Raw genomic sequence first — 16851 nt, 5'->3', positions numbered from 1 at the left:
AGACTGAGTTTGAATAAATGTGGCCTTTTTTGCCTATTTTCCTGGCACTAACTCGCTGAAGCAGGGGGTAGCCATGCTGTTTCCCGTGGGGCAGGGTAGCACCAGGAATGGATGAAGGCAAGCAAATATGAGTATGTACATTTGTATATATGTATATGTCTGTGTATGTGCAGGTATATGTATGTATATGTGTATATGTTGATATGTATATGTATTTGTGCATGTATGGGCATTTATGTACATATATCTTTACTTTAGGAGAGATGGCCAGAGAGCGTTATTGGATTACGTGTTAATTGATAGGCGGGTGAAAGAGTGACTTTTGGATGTTAATGTGCTGAGAGGTGCAACTGGAGGGATGTCTGATCATTATCTTGTGGAGGCGAAGGTGAAGATTTGTAGGGGTTTCCAGAAAAGAAGAGAGAATGTTGGGGTGAAGAGAGTGGTGAGAGTAAGTGAGCTTGGGAATAAGACTTGTGTGAGGAAGTACCAGGAGAGACTGAGTACAGAATGGAAAAAGGTGAGAACAAAGGAGGTAAGTGGAGTGGGGGAGGAATGGGATGTATTTAGAGAGGCAGTGATGGCTTGCGCAAAAGATGCTTGTGGCATGAGAAGAGTGGGAGGTGGGTTGATTAGAAAGGGTAGTGAGTGGTGGGATGAAGAAGTAAGATTATTAGTGAAAGAGAAGAGAGAGGCATTTGGACAATTTTTGCAGGGAAAAAATGCAAATGAGTGGGAGATGTATAAAAGAGAGGCAGGAGGTCAAGAGAAAGGTGCAAGAGGTGAAAAAGGGCATATGAGAGTTGGGGTGAGAGAGTATCATTAAATTTTAGGGAGAATAAAAAGATGTTTTGGAAGGAGGTAAATAAAGTGCGTAAGACTAGAGAGCAAATGGGAACTTCAGTGAAGGGGGCAAATGGGGAGGTGATAACAAGTAGTGGTGATGTGAGAGGGAGATGGAGTGAGTATTTTGAAGGTTTGTCGAATGTGTTTGATGATAGAGTGGCAGATATAGGGTGTTTTGGTCGAGGTGGTGTGCAAAGTGAGAGGCTTACGGAAAACGATTTGGTAAACAGAGAAGAGGTAGTCAAAGCTTTGCGGAAGATGAAAGCCGGCAAGGCAGCAGGTTTGGATGTTATTGCAGTAGAATTTATTAAAAAATGGGGTGACTGTATTGTTGACTGGTTGGTAAGGTTATTTAATGTATGCTTGATTCAAGGTGAGGTGCCTGAGGATTGGCAGAATGCTTGCATAGTGCCATTGTACAAAGGCAAAGGGGACAAACGTGAGTGCTCAAATTACAGATGTACAAGTTTGTTGAGTATTCCTGGGAAATTATATGGGAGGGTATTGATTGAGAGGGTGAAGGCATGTACAGAGCATCAGACTGGGGAAGAGCAGTGTGGTTTCAGAAGTGGTAGAGGATGTGTGGATCAGGTGTTTGCTTTGAAGAATGTATGTGAGAAATACTTAGAAAAGCAAATGGATTTGTATGTAGCATTTATGAATCTGGAGAAGGCATATGAGAGAGTTGTGGAAGGTATTAAGAATATATGGTGTGGGAGGCAAGTTGTTAGAAGCAGTGAAAAGTTTTTATCGAGGATGTAAGGCATGTGTACGTGTAGGAAGAGAGGAAAGTGATTGGTTCTCAGTGAATGTAGGTTTGTGGCAGGGGTGTGTTTTGTCTCCATGGTTGTTTTATTTGTTTATGGATGGGGTTGTTAGGGAGGTGAATGCAAGAGTTTTGGAAAGAGGGGCAAGTATGCAGTCTGTTGTGGATGAGAGAGCTTGGGAAATGAGTCAGTTGTTGTTCGCTGATGATACAGCGCTGGTGGCTGATTCGGGTGAGAAACTGCAGAAGCTGGTGACTGAGTTTAGTAGAGTGTGTGAAAGAAGAAAGCTGAGAGTAAATGTGAATAAGAGGAAGGTTATGAGGTACAGTAGGGTTGAGGGTCAAGTCAATTGGGAGGTAAGTTTGAATGGAGAAAAACTGGAGGAAGTGAAGTGTTTTAGATATCTGGGAGTGGATTTGTCAGCGGATGGAACCATGGAAGCAGAAGTGAACCATAGGGTGAGGGAGGAGGCAAAAGTTCTGGGAGCATTGAAGAATGTGTGGAAGTTGAGAACATTATCTTGGAAAGCAAAATTGGGTATGTCTGAAGGAATAGTGGTTCCAATAATGTTATATGGTTGTGAGGTGTGGGCTATGGATAGAGTTGTGTGGAGGAGGGTGGATGTGATGGAAATGAGATCTCGAGGTACGTATATTTGCGTGTGTGGACATGTATGTATATACATGTGTATGTTTGTGGGTTGGGCCATTTCTTTCGTCAGTTTCCTTGTGCTACCTCGCTAACGCGGGAGACAGCGACAAAGCAAAATATATAAATGTAAATAAAAATAAATATATATATTTATTTATTCATTCTATTTATTTTGCTTTGTCGCTGTCTCCTGTGTTTGTGAGGAAGCGCAAGGAAATAGATGAAAGAAATGACCCAACCCACCCCATACACATGTATATACATACACGTCCCCACATGTAAATATACATATCCATACATCTCAATGTACACATATATATATACACACACAGACATATATATATATACACATGCACACAATTCACACTGTCTGCCTTTATTCATTCCCATCGCCACCTCGGCACACATGGAATAACATCCCCCTCCCAGTCATGTGGGCGAGGTAGCGCTAGGAAAAGACAACAAAGGCCCCATTCGTTCACACTCAGTCTCTAGCTGTCATGTAATAATGCCCGAAACCACAGCTCCCTTTCCACATCCAGGCCCCACACAACTTTCCATGGTTTACCCTAGACGCTTCACATGCCATGATTCAGTCCATTGACAACACATTGACCCCGGTATACCACATCAATCCAACTCACTCTATTCCTTGCCCGCCTTTCACCCTCCTGCATGTTCAGGCCGCGATCACTCAAAATCTTTTTCACTCCATCTTTCCACCTCCAATTTGGTCTCCCACTTCTCCTCGTTCCCTCCACCTCCGACACATATATCCTCTTGGTCAATCGCTCCTCACTCATTCTCTCAATGTGCCCAAACCATTTTAAAACACCCTCTTCTGCTCTCTCAACCAAGCTCTTTTTATTTCCACACATCTCTCTTACCCTTACATTACTTACTCGATCAAACCACCTCACACCACATATTGTCCTCAAACATCTCAATTCCAGCACATCCACCCTCCTGCGCACTACTCTATCCATAGCCCATGCCTCGCAACCATACAACATTGTTGGAATCACTATTCCTTCAAACATAGCGATTTTTGCTTTCCGAGATAATGTTCTCGACTTCCACACATTCTTCAAGGCTCCCAGGATTTTCGCCCCCTCCCCCACCCTATGATTCACTTCCGCTTCAATGGTTCCATCCGCTGCCAGATCCACTCCCAGATATCTAAAACACTTCACTTCCTCCAATTCTTCTCCAATTAAACTTACCTCCCAACTGACTTGACCCTCAACACTACTGTACCTAACAACCTTGTTCTTACTCACATTTACTCTTAACTTTCTTCTTTCACACACTTTACCAAACTCTGTCACCAGCTTCTGCAGTTTCTCACATGAATCAGCCACCAGCGCTGTATCATCAGCGAACAACAACTGACTCACTTCCCAAGCTCTCTCATCCACAACAGACTGCATACTTGCCCCTCTTTCCAAAACTCTTGCATTCACCTCCCTAACAAAAAAAAAAAACAACCCCATCCATAAACAAATTAAACAACCATGGAGACACCACACACCCATGCCGCAAACCTACATTCACTGAGAACCAATCACTTTCCTCTCATCCTACACGTACACATGCCTTCCATCCTCGATAAAAACTTTTCACTGCTTCTAACAACTTGCCTCCCACACCATATATTCTTAATACCTTCCACAGAGCCTCTCCATTAACTCTATCATATGCCTTCTCCAGATCCATAAATGCTACATACAAATCCATTTGCTTTTCTAAGTATTTCTCACATACATTCTTCAAAGCAAACACCTGATCCACACATCCTCAGTGTACCACTTCTGAAACCACACTGCTCTTCCCTAATCTGATGCTCTGTACATGTCTTCACCCTCTCAATCAATACCCTCCCATAATTTCCCAGGAATACTCAACAAACTTATACCTCTGTAATTTGAGCACTCACTTTTATCCCCTTTGCCTTTGTACAATGGCACTATGCAAGCATTCCACCAATCCTCAGGCACTTCACCATTTGTCATACATACAGTCACCCCCTTTTTTAATAAATTCCACTGCAATACCATCCAAACCCACTGCCTTGCCGGCTTTCATCTTCCGCAAAGCTTTTACTACCTCTTCTCTGTTTACCAAATCAATCTACCTGACCCTCTCACTTTGCACACCACCTCGACCAAAACACCCTATAACTGCCACTCTATCATCAAACACAAACCTTCAAAATACTCACTCCATCTCCTTCTCACATTGCCACTACTTATTATCACCTCTCCATTAGCCCCCTTCACTTATGTTCCCATTGATTCCCTTGTCTTACGCACCTCCTTCCAAAACATCTTTTTATTCTCCCTAAAATTTAATGATACTCTCTTACCCCAACTCTCATTTGCCCTCTTTTTCACCTCTTGCACCTTTCTCTTGACCTCCTGCCTCTTTCTTTTATACATCTCCCATTCATTTGCATTATTTCCCTGCAAAAATCGTCCAAATGCCTCTCTCTTCTCTTTCACTAACAATTTTACTTCTTCATCCCACCACTCACTACCCTTCCTAATCTGCCTACCTCCTACGCTTCTCATGCCACAAGCATCTTTTGCACAAGCCATCACTGCTTCCCTAAATATATCCCATTCCTCCCCCACTCCCCTTATGTCCTTTGTTCTCACCTTTTTCCATTCTGTACTCATTCTCTCCTGATACTTCCTCACACAAGTCTCCTTCCCAAGCTCACTTACTCTCACCACTCTCTTCACCCCAACATTCTTCTTTTCTGAAAACCTCTACATATCTTCACCTTCACCTCTACAAGATAATGATCAGACATCCCTCCAGTTGCACCTCTCAGCACATTAACATCCAAAAGTCTCTCTTTCGCGCACCTATCAATTAACACGTAATCCAATAATGCTCTCTGGCCATCTCTCCTACTTACATATGTATACTTATGTATATCTCTTTTTTATTATTATATTTTTTTTGCTTTGTCGCTGTCTCCCACATTAGCGAGGGAGCGCATGAAAACAGACGAAAGAATGATCCAACCCACCCACATACACATGTGTATACATACACATCCACATACGCAAATATACATACCTATACATCTTAATGTATACATATACATACACACACAGACATATACATATATACACATGTACATGATTCATGTCCGCCTTTATTCATTCCCATCGCCACCCCACCACACATGGAATAACAACCCCTTCCCCCCTCATGTGTGCGAGGTAGCGCTAGGAAAAGACAACAAATGCTCCATTCATTCACACTCATTCTCTAGCTGTCATGTAATAATGCACTGAAACCATAGCTCCCTTTCCACATCCAGGCTCCACAGAACTTTCCATGGTCTACCCCAGACGCTTCACATGCCCTGGTTCAATCCATTGACAGCACATCGACCCTGGTATACCACATCATTCTAATTCATTTTATTCCTTGCACGCCTTTCACCCTCCTGCATGTTCAGGCCCTGATCACTCAAAATCTTTTTCACTCCATCTTTCCACCTCCAATTTGGTCTCCCACTTCTCCTCGTTCCCTCCACCTCTGACACATATATCCTCTTGGTCAATCTTTCCTCACTCATTCTCTCCATGTGACCAAACCATTTTAAAACACCCTCTTCTGTATAGATAGATGGCAGAGACTATAAATACCTTAAAATCAAGGGTAGACAAGACTTCAGTTATATGTTATCAGTATCAAAAACATTTCCACTAACTGTATAATCTTAAGGACCATCAGGCTTCCTTCTATCTGTCATTGCCATGTAATTTAACCCAAACCACTCAATAACTGAGCAACCCCTGAATAGAAATAAAAAGCTCATCTCAGCTTCACACTTCGGAAACCTATTCTCATAGATTCCCCACTCCCTACAAACAGAACACCAATATCAAAAATATACAGTGAAATGACCTGAAAAGCACTAAGCTACCACCTCCCTAACTCGGTCTTAAAAACCAGCCTACCAGACATAACCATCTGAAATCATGCTCCCCAGACATACAAGTTACAGTTTCTCATCTATGCTTTGGACATCACCTTCTAAACATTACAAGCACTGACTCAACGCATCTCAAGACCCTTAACACCCACGATGCACTTACCAATATGAAGACCCTAAATGCTTATTAATCAACTGCCTAGCACTTTCCCCACATAAGCACATACTATACTTTATGACGTGCTGTCCTGCCTATTTGACATGACCAGCTTCCTGATTACTGCAGAGATCACACAGAAGATAGAAAGGGCTCGAGGGGTATGAAAGTAGCGTGAGGTACATATACATGCACACTAGAATGACTTGAGAAGTACAAAAGCTCCTTGACTTATGAAGGGGTTATGTTCTAGTAAACCCATCATAAATTAAAAAACATCACGAGTCAAAAATACATTTTATACGTTCAATACTGTTCATCCTACCTTACAAACATCATAGCTTAGCCTAGCCAACCTTAAACATTCTCAGAACACTTACATTAGCCTACAGTTGGACAAAATCATCTAGTACAAAGCCAATTTTATAACCAAGCATTGAATACTGAACCATGGTAGTCAGAAAATCCTAAGTCAAACCACTGTAAGTCAGGAAGCCTCTGTCCTAAAGAACTGCTCCCCCATCTCAATCTTAAACATCACTACATTACACATACAGCAATCTGAAACAACATTCCACACACATATAAAAGCTATCATTTCTTATCTACACTCTGTACAGCAACCACTTCTCCAACATTACAATCATTTTTTCAATGTATCACACGATCTCTAATGCCCTAAATGCAACTTTAACATTGTCAACAATATACCTTTACTCATTTGTCCTGCTCTAACTCCTACATACACATAACATCACCAAATTTCTTGACCTGTGATCCTACCTGGTAGATATTGTCATCTTCCTGAGCACTACTGGAGCCCAAGAGAATTAGATCCTGGGGCAGAAAGGTAAAGGAAATTACAGGTAAAGTGCACAAAACTTCTAAGAATTTTCTATTCTTTCTCCACTTTGTCAACCCCAATAATTATCTAAAATTTTGAACAATGTTTATAAAATCATCCTTACAGTCTTTTAAAGTGCGAGGAGGGCTGAGGAATTCTGCAATTTCCTGCACAAGCCGATGCTCTAAAGAACGTCTTTTCACCACAGGGAATCCAGCTTGTCGTTGTTTGTTCATCTCCATAATAGTGGATATCAACCATGTTTCCCTACATCTGTAAATAAACTGTCATCAACTGACGTATCAAGATCCCATGACTATTATAGTATACATATATGCATGCATTTCTAAAATTAATTTAATTCAACATATATTACATCCATCCACAACATAACACCAGATTTCATTTCATACTTCATCATATTTCTTATTCAGCAAATCTAAGGCCTGAGCTAATGAAATAAATTCTTCTATCAATTAAGTTATTAGAGGTGAACATATCTTTTTAAACTCAAATGTCTCTCATGCCTTACCAAGGTAACATAAGGAACACACAAAGAATGGCCTCACTTGTACACATCCACTCTCTGCTTGTTATGCATAATCTACTGAAACCAGAGTCCTTCATCCAAACCCGAGCCCTATAGATTACTCCATGGTTTAACCTGACCATTTTGGATGCCCTACTTCAGCCCAGGGGGAGTTCACCACTCCAATATATCACAATGACCCAATTCACTGTATCCTATGCATGCCTTTCACCCCTAAATGCTCAGGTTGGTACCCCAATGTCCTTTCACTCAATCCTTCCATCTTCTATGTCTCCCCCATTCATTTAATGAGTGATACATAACACATAATGAAACATCTAATCATCAACCAGATTAATGAGGGTCAACAAGGATTTGTACCACACAAAAGTATATAAATGCAACTAACAATGCACTACAAAAACATCTATGAAACACTAATGAAAGAAACAAGAATAGAATGTGCTTAGGCATCTGACAAAGTAAACTTTGAGATTCTATAGGTAAAAGGAGCAGAACTTAACATAAGAGATAAATCAGCAAAATGGATAAAGAAGTTTCTAACAGAATGTTCAAACACAACTGTAGCAAACTGTACTGTTATCTGAAGAAGTTTTGTCGGAAGTTCCTCAAGGAACAGTATTGCCTCAGTACTATTCATAATAATGATATCTAACATAGAAAAAGGTATAGAAGAAAGTGTATCAAAATGTCTCTCAGATAACACCAGAGTAAGGAAAATTATAACATGATGAACAGCAAAGAGAGACTGCCAAAACTAAACATATACACAAGTGGGCAGAGGAAAATCTAACTGAATTTCGTAAAAAAGAATTTGAACAACTGGGTCACAGAAAATTGCTGGACACAAACAACGGTTACAACCTATAAGGGGCAACAGAAAAATATATATGGGAAGAAAGCAGAGTTAAGGGCTTGGGAGTCATCATAAATGGAAAGGTAGAACATGATGATCACACTAATAAAATTACAATAGTCAAATAATGAGTGAAATGATAATATGAACATTCACAAGAAAAAACACTGAAGATGATACTGTTCAATGCATTCATAAAAACCAAACTTGAGTACTGCTGTATTATACAGCCTAATCAAGACAAAATATTAGGTGAAAGTAGTTGCCATCTCTGGGGATAGGGGAGAAAGAATGCAGCACATGTATTCCCTGCGTGTCATAGGTGAGGAAAAGGGGTGGGAGTGCTGTCCCTTAATTCTCTCTTCACTTTCATACATATACCTTTACCCTTCATTATTCTATTAAGAACCAAATGACTCTTTTACTCTATACTGCTATCTCTCTTATCTCTCCATATCACCAAACTTAACCAAGATATCTCCAAACTACTTAAATTCTGTTACCCCATACCTATAACACAATTTAGCACACTTCCTTCTCTCACACTATAGGGCTTTACAAAATCTATACTTTTTGTTTCCTTCGAACACCATTACTTTACTTTCACTCACAAATACAATCAACTGCCTATGCTTACACACATTATGAAACAGACTTCAACCTTCTGCAACTCCTCTTCACTCTCAGCAATAAACATAGTATCATCCGCAACCTGGTTTGTCATTAGCAACCAAACCTTACCACCAAAGTTCATCTCTAAACCCCTTTACCCTAGTTTTGCTTTTTCTCACTTAACACTCCATCCCTATCTCTGGGGATAGGGGAGAAAGAATACGGCACATGTATTCCCTGCGTATCGTAGGTGACAAAAAGGGGTGGGAATGCTGTCCCTTAATTATCTCTTCACTTTCTTACATATACCTTTACCCTTCATTATTCTATTAAGGACCAAATGACTCTTCTACCCTGTACTGCTATCTCTCTAATCTCTCCATATCATCAAACTTAACCAAGATATCTCCTAACTACTTAAATTCTGTTACCTCATACCTACAACACAATTTAATACACTTCCTTCTCTCACCCTATAGGGCATTACAAAATCTATACTTTTTGTTTCCTTCAAACACCATTACTTCACTTTCATTTACAAATACAATCAACTGCCTATGCTTACACACATTATAAAACAGACTTCAACCTTCTGCAACTCCTCTTCACTCTCAGCAATAAACATAGTATCATCCACAACCTGGCTAGTCATTAGCCACCAAACCTCACCACCAAAGTTCATCTCTAAACCCCTTTACCCTAGTTTTGCTTTCATCTCACTTAACACTCCATCCATATACAAGCTTAAAAGCCAGTGACATCACATAGCCCTGCCTCACATCCACATGTAAACCAAAACTTTCCTTCAACTCTCCTGCCTCTCTAACACATACATTTCCTCCTCTAAAGAAGGCTATCACACCATCCAACAATTGTCTCCCTACCCCATATATCCTTAACACAGTCCATAAAGCATTCCACTTGATTCCATCATACAGTTTCTCTTGATCCATAAAAGCTGCATATAGCTTCTTAACTGTTGCATGATGCTTTTCTATATTCATTCTCACCACAAAACCCTAATCCAAACCTCCCCTAACTTTCTTAAAACCCCTGTGTTCCTCATTTATTCTACTATTCAGTCACTTCTATTACCCTATCAATCAACACTGTTGCACATACTTTTCATTTTCAGTATGATCATTAAGATTACTATTAAGATTACCATTATCATTATCTATTTATTATCTATTATACTTTGTCGCAGTCTCTCGCATTAGCAAGGTAGCATAAGGAAACAGACGAGAGAATGGCCCAACCCACCCACAAACACATGTCTATACATATACGTCCACACACACATATACATACCTATACATTTTAACGCATACACATATATATACATAGACATATACATATTTACACATGCACATAATTCATACTTGTTGCCTTCATTCATTCCCGTTGCCACCCCGCCACACATGAAATAGCATCCCCCCTCCCCCTGCGAGGTAGCATGAGGAAAGGACAAAAGGCCACATTCGTTCACACTCAGTCTCTAACTGTCATGTGTAATGCACCAAAACTACAGCTTCCTTTCACATCCAGGCCCCACAAAACTTTTCATAGTTTACTTAGTCGCTGCCTCCCACATTCACGAAGTAGCGCAAGGACACAGATGAAAGACTGGCCCAACTCACCCACATACACAAAGAAAGAACAGAGAGGGGGGCCGGGTGAGGATATTCCCTTAAAGGCCTAGCCCTCTGTTCTTAATGCTACCTCGCTAACGCAGGAAATGCCGAATAGTATGAAAGAAAAGAAAGATATATATATATATATATATATATATATATATATATATATATATATATATATATATATATATATATATATATATTCTTTTTCTTTCTTTTAAACTATCCGCCATTTCCCGCATTAGCGAGGTAGCGTTAAGAACAGAGGACTGGGCCTTTGTGGAATATCCTCACCTGGCCCCCCTCTGTTCCTTCTTTTGGAAAATTAGAAAAAAGAAAAAAAAAAAAAAAAAACGAGAGGGGAGGATTTCCAGCCTCCCGCTCCCTTCCCTTTTAGTCGCCTTTTACGACATGCAGGGAATACGTGGGAAGTATTCTTCATCCCCTATCCCCTATATATATATATATATATATATATATATATTTCTTTCGTCTGTTTCCTTGCGCTACCTCGCAAACGCGGGAGACAGCAACAAAGCAAAAAAAAAAAAAAATATATATATATATATATATATCTTTTTTTTTTTTTGCTTTGTCGCTGTCTCCCGCGTTTGCGAGGTAGCGCAAGGAAACAGACGAAAGAAATGGCCCAACCCACCCCCATACACATGTATATACATACGTCCACACACGCAAATATACATACCTACACAGCTTTCCATGGTTTACCCCAGACGCTTCACATGCCCTGATTCAATCCACTGACAGCACGTCAACCCCGGTATACCACATCGATCCAATTCACTCTATTCCTTGCCCTCCTTTCACCCTCCTGCATGTTCAGACCCCAATCACACAAAATCTTTTTCACTCCATCTTTCCACCTCCAATTTGGTCTCCCAATTCTCGTTCCCTCCACCTCTGACACATATATCCTCTTGGTCAATCTTTCCCCACTCATTCTCTCCATGTGACCAAACCATTTCAAAACACCCTCTTCTGCTCTCTCAACCACACTCTTTTTATTTCCACACATCTCTCTTACCCTTACATTACTTATTCGATCAAACCACCTCACACCACATATTGTCCTCAAACATCTCATTTCCAGCACATCCATCCTCCTGTGCACAACTCTATCCATAGCCCACACCTCGCAACCATACAACATTGCTGGAACCACTATTCCTTCAAACATACCCATTTTTGCTTTCCGAGATAATGTTCTCGACTTCCACACATTCTTCAAGGCTCCCAGGATTTTCGCCCCCTCCCCCACCCTATGATCCACTTCCGCTTCCATGGTTCCATCCGCTGCCAGATCCACTCCCAGATATCTAAAACACTTTACTTCCTCCAGTTTTTCTCCATTCAAACTTACCTCCCAATTGACTTGACCCTCAACCCTACTGTACCTAATAACCTTGCTCTTATTCACATTTACTCTTAACTTTCTTCTTTCACACACTTTACCAAACTCAGTCACCAGCTTCTGCAGTTTCTCACATGAATCAGCCACCAGTGCTCTATCATCAGCGAACAACAACTGACTCACTTCCCAAGCTCTCTCATCCCCAACAGACTTCATACTTGCCCCTCTCTCCAAAACTCTTGCATTCACCTCCCTAAAAACCCCATCCATAAACAAATTAAACAACCATGGAGACATCACACACCCTCGCCACAAACCTACATTCACTGAGAACCAATCACTTTCCTCTCTTCCTACACGTACACATGCCTTACATCCTCGATAAAAACTTTTCACTGCTTCTAACAACTTGCCTCCCACACCATATATTCTTAATACCTTCCACATAGCATCTCTATCAACTCTATCATATACCTTCTCCAGATCCATAAATGCTACATACAAATCCATTTGCTTTTCTAAGTATTTCTCACATACATTCTTCAAAGCAAACACCTGATCCACACATCCTCTACCACTTCTGAAACCACACTGCTCTTCCCCAATCTGATGCTCTGTACATGCCTTCACCCTCTCAATCAATATCCTCCCATATAATTTACCAGGAATACTCAACAAACTTATACCTCTGTAATTTGAGCACTCACTCTTATCCCCTTTGCCTTTGTACAATATATATATATATATATATATATATATATATATATATATATATATATATATATATATATATATATATACAGAGGTATAAGTTTGTTGAGTATTCCTGGTAAATTATATGGGAGGGTATTGATTGAGAGGGTGAAGGCATGTACAGAGCATCAGATTGGGGAAGAGCAGTGTGGTTTCAGAAGTGGTAGAGGATGTGTGGATCAGGTGTTTGCTTTGAAGAATGTATGTGAGAAATACTTAGAAAAGCAAATGGATTTGTATGTAGCATTTATGGATCTGGAGAAGGCATATGATAGAGTTGATAGAGATGCTCTGTGGAAGGTATTAAGAATATATGGTGTGGGAGGCAAGTTGTTAGAAGCAGTGAAAAGTTTTTATCGAGGATGTAAGGCATGTGTACGTGTAGGAAGAGAGGAAAGTGATTGGTTCTCAGTGCATGTAGGTTTGCGGCAGGGGTGTGTGATGTCTCCATGGTTGTTTAATTTGTTTATGGATGGGGTTGTTAGGGAGGTAAATGCAAGAGTTTTGGAAAGAGGGGCAAGTATGAAGTCTGTTGGGGATGAGAGAGCTTGGGAAGTGAGTCAGTTGTTGTTCGCTGATGATACAGCGCTGGTGGCTGATTCATGTGAGAAACTGCAGAAGCTGGTGACTGAGTTTGGAAAAGTGTGTGGAAGAAGAAAGTTAAGAGTAAATGTGAATAAGAGCAAGGTTATTAGGTACAGTAGGGTTGAGGGTCAAGTCAATTGGGAGGTGAGTTTGAATGGAGAAAAACTGGAGGAAGTGAAGTGTTTTAGATATCTGGGAGTGGATCTGGCAGCGGATGGAACCATGGAAGCGGAAGTGGATCATAGGGTGGGGGAGGGGGCGAAAATCCTGGGGGCCTTGAAGAATGTGTGGAAGTCGAGAACATTATCTCGGAAAGCAAAAATGGGTATGTTTGAAGGAATAGTGGTTCCAACAATGTTGTATGGTTGCGAGGCGTGGGCTATGGATAGAGTTGTGCGCAGGAGGATGGATGTGCAGAAAATGAGATGTTTGAGGACAATGTGTGGTGTGAGGTGGTTTGATCGAGTGAGTAACGTAAGGGTAAGAGAGATGTGTGGAAATAAAAAGAGCGTGGTTGAGAGAGCAGAAGAGGGTGTTTTGAAGTGGTTTGGGCACATGGAGAGGATGAGTGAGGAAAGATTGACCAAGAGGATATATGTGTCGGAGGTGGAGGGAACAAGGAGAAGAGGGAGACCAAATTGGAGGTGGAAAGATGGAGTGAAAAAGATTTTGTGTGATCGGGGCCTGAACATGCAGGAGGGTGAAAGGAGGGCAAGGAATAGAGTGAATTGGAGCGATGTGGTATACCGGGGTTGACGTGCTGTCAGTGGATTGAAGCAAGGCATGTGAAGCGTTTGGGGTAAACCATGGAAAGCTGTGTAGGTATGTATATTTGCGTGTGTGGACGTATGTATATACATGTGTATGGGGGGGGGGTTGGGCCATTTCTTTCGTCTGTTTCCTTGCGCTACCTCGCAAATGCGGGAGACAGCGACAAAGTATAATAAATAAATAAAAATATATATATATATATCATGTGTTTGATGATAGAGTGGCAGATATAGGATGTTTTGGTCGAGGTGGTGTGCAAAGTGAGAGGGTTAGGGAAAATGATTTGGTAAACAGAAAAGAGGTAGTAAAAGCTTTGCGGAAGATGAAAGCCGGCAAGGCAGCAGGTTTGGATGGTATTGCAGTGGAATTTATTAAAAAAGGGGGTGACTGTATTGTTGACTGGTTGGTAAGGTTATTTACTGTATGTATGACTCACGGTGAGGTGCCTGAGGATTGGCGGAATGCGTGCATAGTGCCATTGTACAAAGGCAAAGGGGATAAGAGTGAGTGCTCAAATTACAGAGGTATAAGTTTGTTGAGTATTCCTGGTAAATTATATGGGAGGGTATTGATTGAGAGGGTGAAGGCATGTACAGAGTATCAGATTGGGGAAGAGCAGTGTGGTTTCAGAAGTGGTAGAGGATGTGTGGATCAGGTGTTTGCTTTGAAGAATGTATGTGAGAAATACTTAGAAAAGCAAATGGATTTGTATGTAGCATTTATGGATCTGGAGAAGGCGTATGATAGAGTTGATAGAGATGCTCTGTGGAAGGTATTAAGAATATATGGTGTGGGAGGCAAGTTGTTAGAAGCAGTGAAAAGTTTTTATCGAGGATGTAAGGCATGTGTACGTGTAGGAAGAGAGGAAAGTGATTGGTTCTCAGTGAATGTAGGTTTGCAGCAGGGGTGTGTGATGTCTCCATGGTTGTTTAATTTGTTTATGGATGGGGTTGTTAGGGAGGTGAATGCAAGAGTTTTGGAAAGAGGGGCAAGTATGAAGTCTGTTGGGGATGAGAGAGCTTGGGAAGTGAGTCAGTTGTTGTTCGCTGATGATACAGCGCTGGTGGCTGATTCATGTGAGAAACTGCAGAAGCTGGTGACTGAGTTTGGTAAAGTGTGTGAAAGAAGAAAGTTAAGAGTAAATGTGAATAAGAGCAAGGTTATTAGGTACAGTAGGGTTGAGGGTCAAGTCAATTGGGAGGTGAGTTTGAATGGAGAAAAACTGGAGGAAGTGAAGTGTTTTAGATATCTTGGAGTGGATCTGGCAGCGGATGGAACCATGGAAGCGGAAGTGGATCATAGGGTGGGGGAGGGGGCGAAAATTCTGGGAGCCTTGAAGAATGTGTGGAAGTCGAGAACATTATCTCGGAAAGCAAAAATGGGTATGTTTGAAGGAATAGTGGTTCCAACAATGTTGTATGGTTGCGAGGCGTGGGCTATGGATAGAGTTGTGCGCAGGAGGATGGATGTGCTGGAAATGAGATGTTTGAGGACAATGTGTGGTGTGAGGTGGTTTGATCGAATAAGTAACGTAAGGGTAAGAGAGATGTGTGGAAATAAAAAGAGCGTGGTTGAGAGAGCAGAAGAGGGTGTTTTGAAATGGTTTGGGCACATGGAGAGAATGAGTGAGGAAAGATTGACCAAGAGGATATATGTGTTGGAGGTGGAGGGAACGAGGAGAAGAGGGAGACCAAATTGGAGGTGGAAAGATGGAGTGAAAAAGATTTTGTGTGATCGGGGCCTGAACATGCAGGAGGGTGAAAGGAAGGCAAGGAATAGAGTGAATTGGAGCGATGTGGTATACCGGGGTTAACGTGCTGTCAGTGGATTGAATCGGGGCATGTGAAGCGTCTGGGGTAAACCATGGAAAGCTGTGTAGGTATGTATATTTGCGTGTGTGGACGTATGTATATACATGTGTATGGGGGTGGGTTGGGCCATTTCTTTCGTCTGTTTCCTTGCGCTACCTCGCAAACGCGGGAGACAGCAACAAAGGAAAAAAAAAAAAAAAATATATATATATATATATATATATATATATATATATATATATATATATATACGAATAAAGTGTATATGAACGCGCTATCAGCTGGCTATGTGTTCTGTTCGGAAACAATCAATAGACCCCGTTGCTCACCATTGTGAGACGAAGGGTATTCGAGTACTTAGTATTTCGAATAGTTGTTTCCTATTATACAGTCCCTTAGCCTAGCGGTTAGCATGCCTGCCTCTTGCACAAGGAGTCCCAGGTTCGATCCTGGCTGTTGGAGCTTTGTATGTTCTATGAAGGTGCGCGTTCATATACACTTTATTTGTATTCATATAACTCCGCGTTGTACAGTCAGGTTCGGTAAAACGCTATCAGCTGGATATGTGTTCTGTTCGGAAACAACCGATAGACCCCGTTGCTCACCATTGTGAGATGAAGGGTATTCGAGTACTTAGTATTTCGAATAGTTTTTTCCTATTATACAGTCCCTTAGCCTAGCGGT

The 16851-nt window shown here is 41.2% G+C and overlaps 1 protein-coding gene across 1 annotated transcript in view; it reads right to left on the bottom strand.

Moving 5' to 3' along the window:
* Positions 1-16851, bottom strand: part of Pngl (N-glycanase Pngl) — a 189340-nt gene that overhangs the window by 23696 nt on the left and 148793 nt on the right. The window contains exon 8 of the mRNA XM_071667835.1: positions 7345-7493. Within this exon, the coding sequence (XP_071523936.1) occupies positions 7345-7493 (149 nt within the window). The remainder of the gene's footprint in view (positions 1-7344; positions 7494-16851) is intronic.

This window comes from Panulirus ornatus, chromosome 12 (assembly GCF_036320965.1).
Source record: "Panulirus ornatus isolate Po-2019 chromosome 12, ASM3632096v1, whole genome shotgun sequence".
Lineage (NCBI taxonomy): Eukaryota > Metazoa > Arthropoda > Malacostraca > Decapoda > Palinuridae > Panulirus > Panulirus ornatus.
This window is presented reverse-complemented; position numbering and strand designations above follow the sequence as displayed.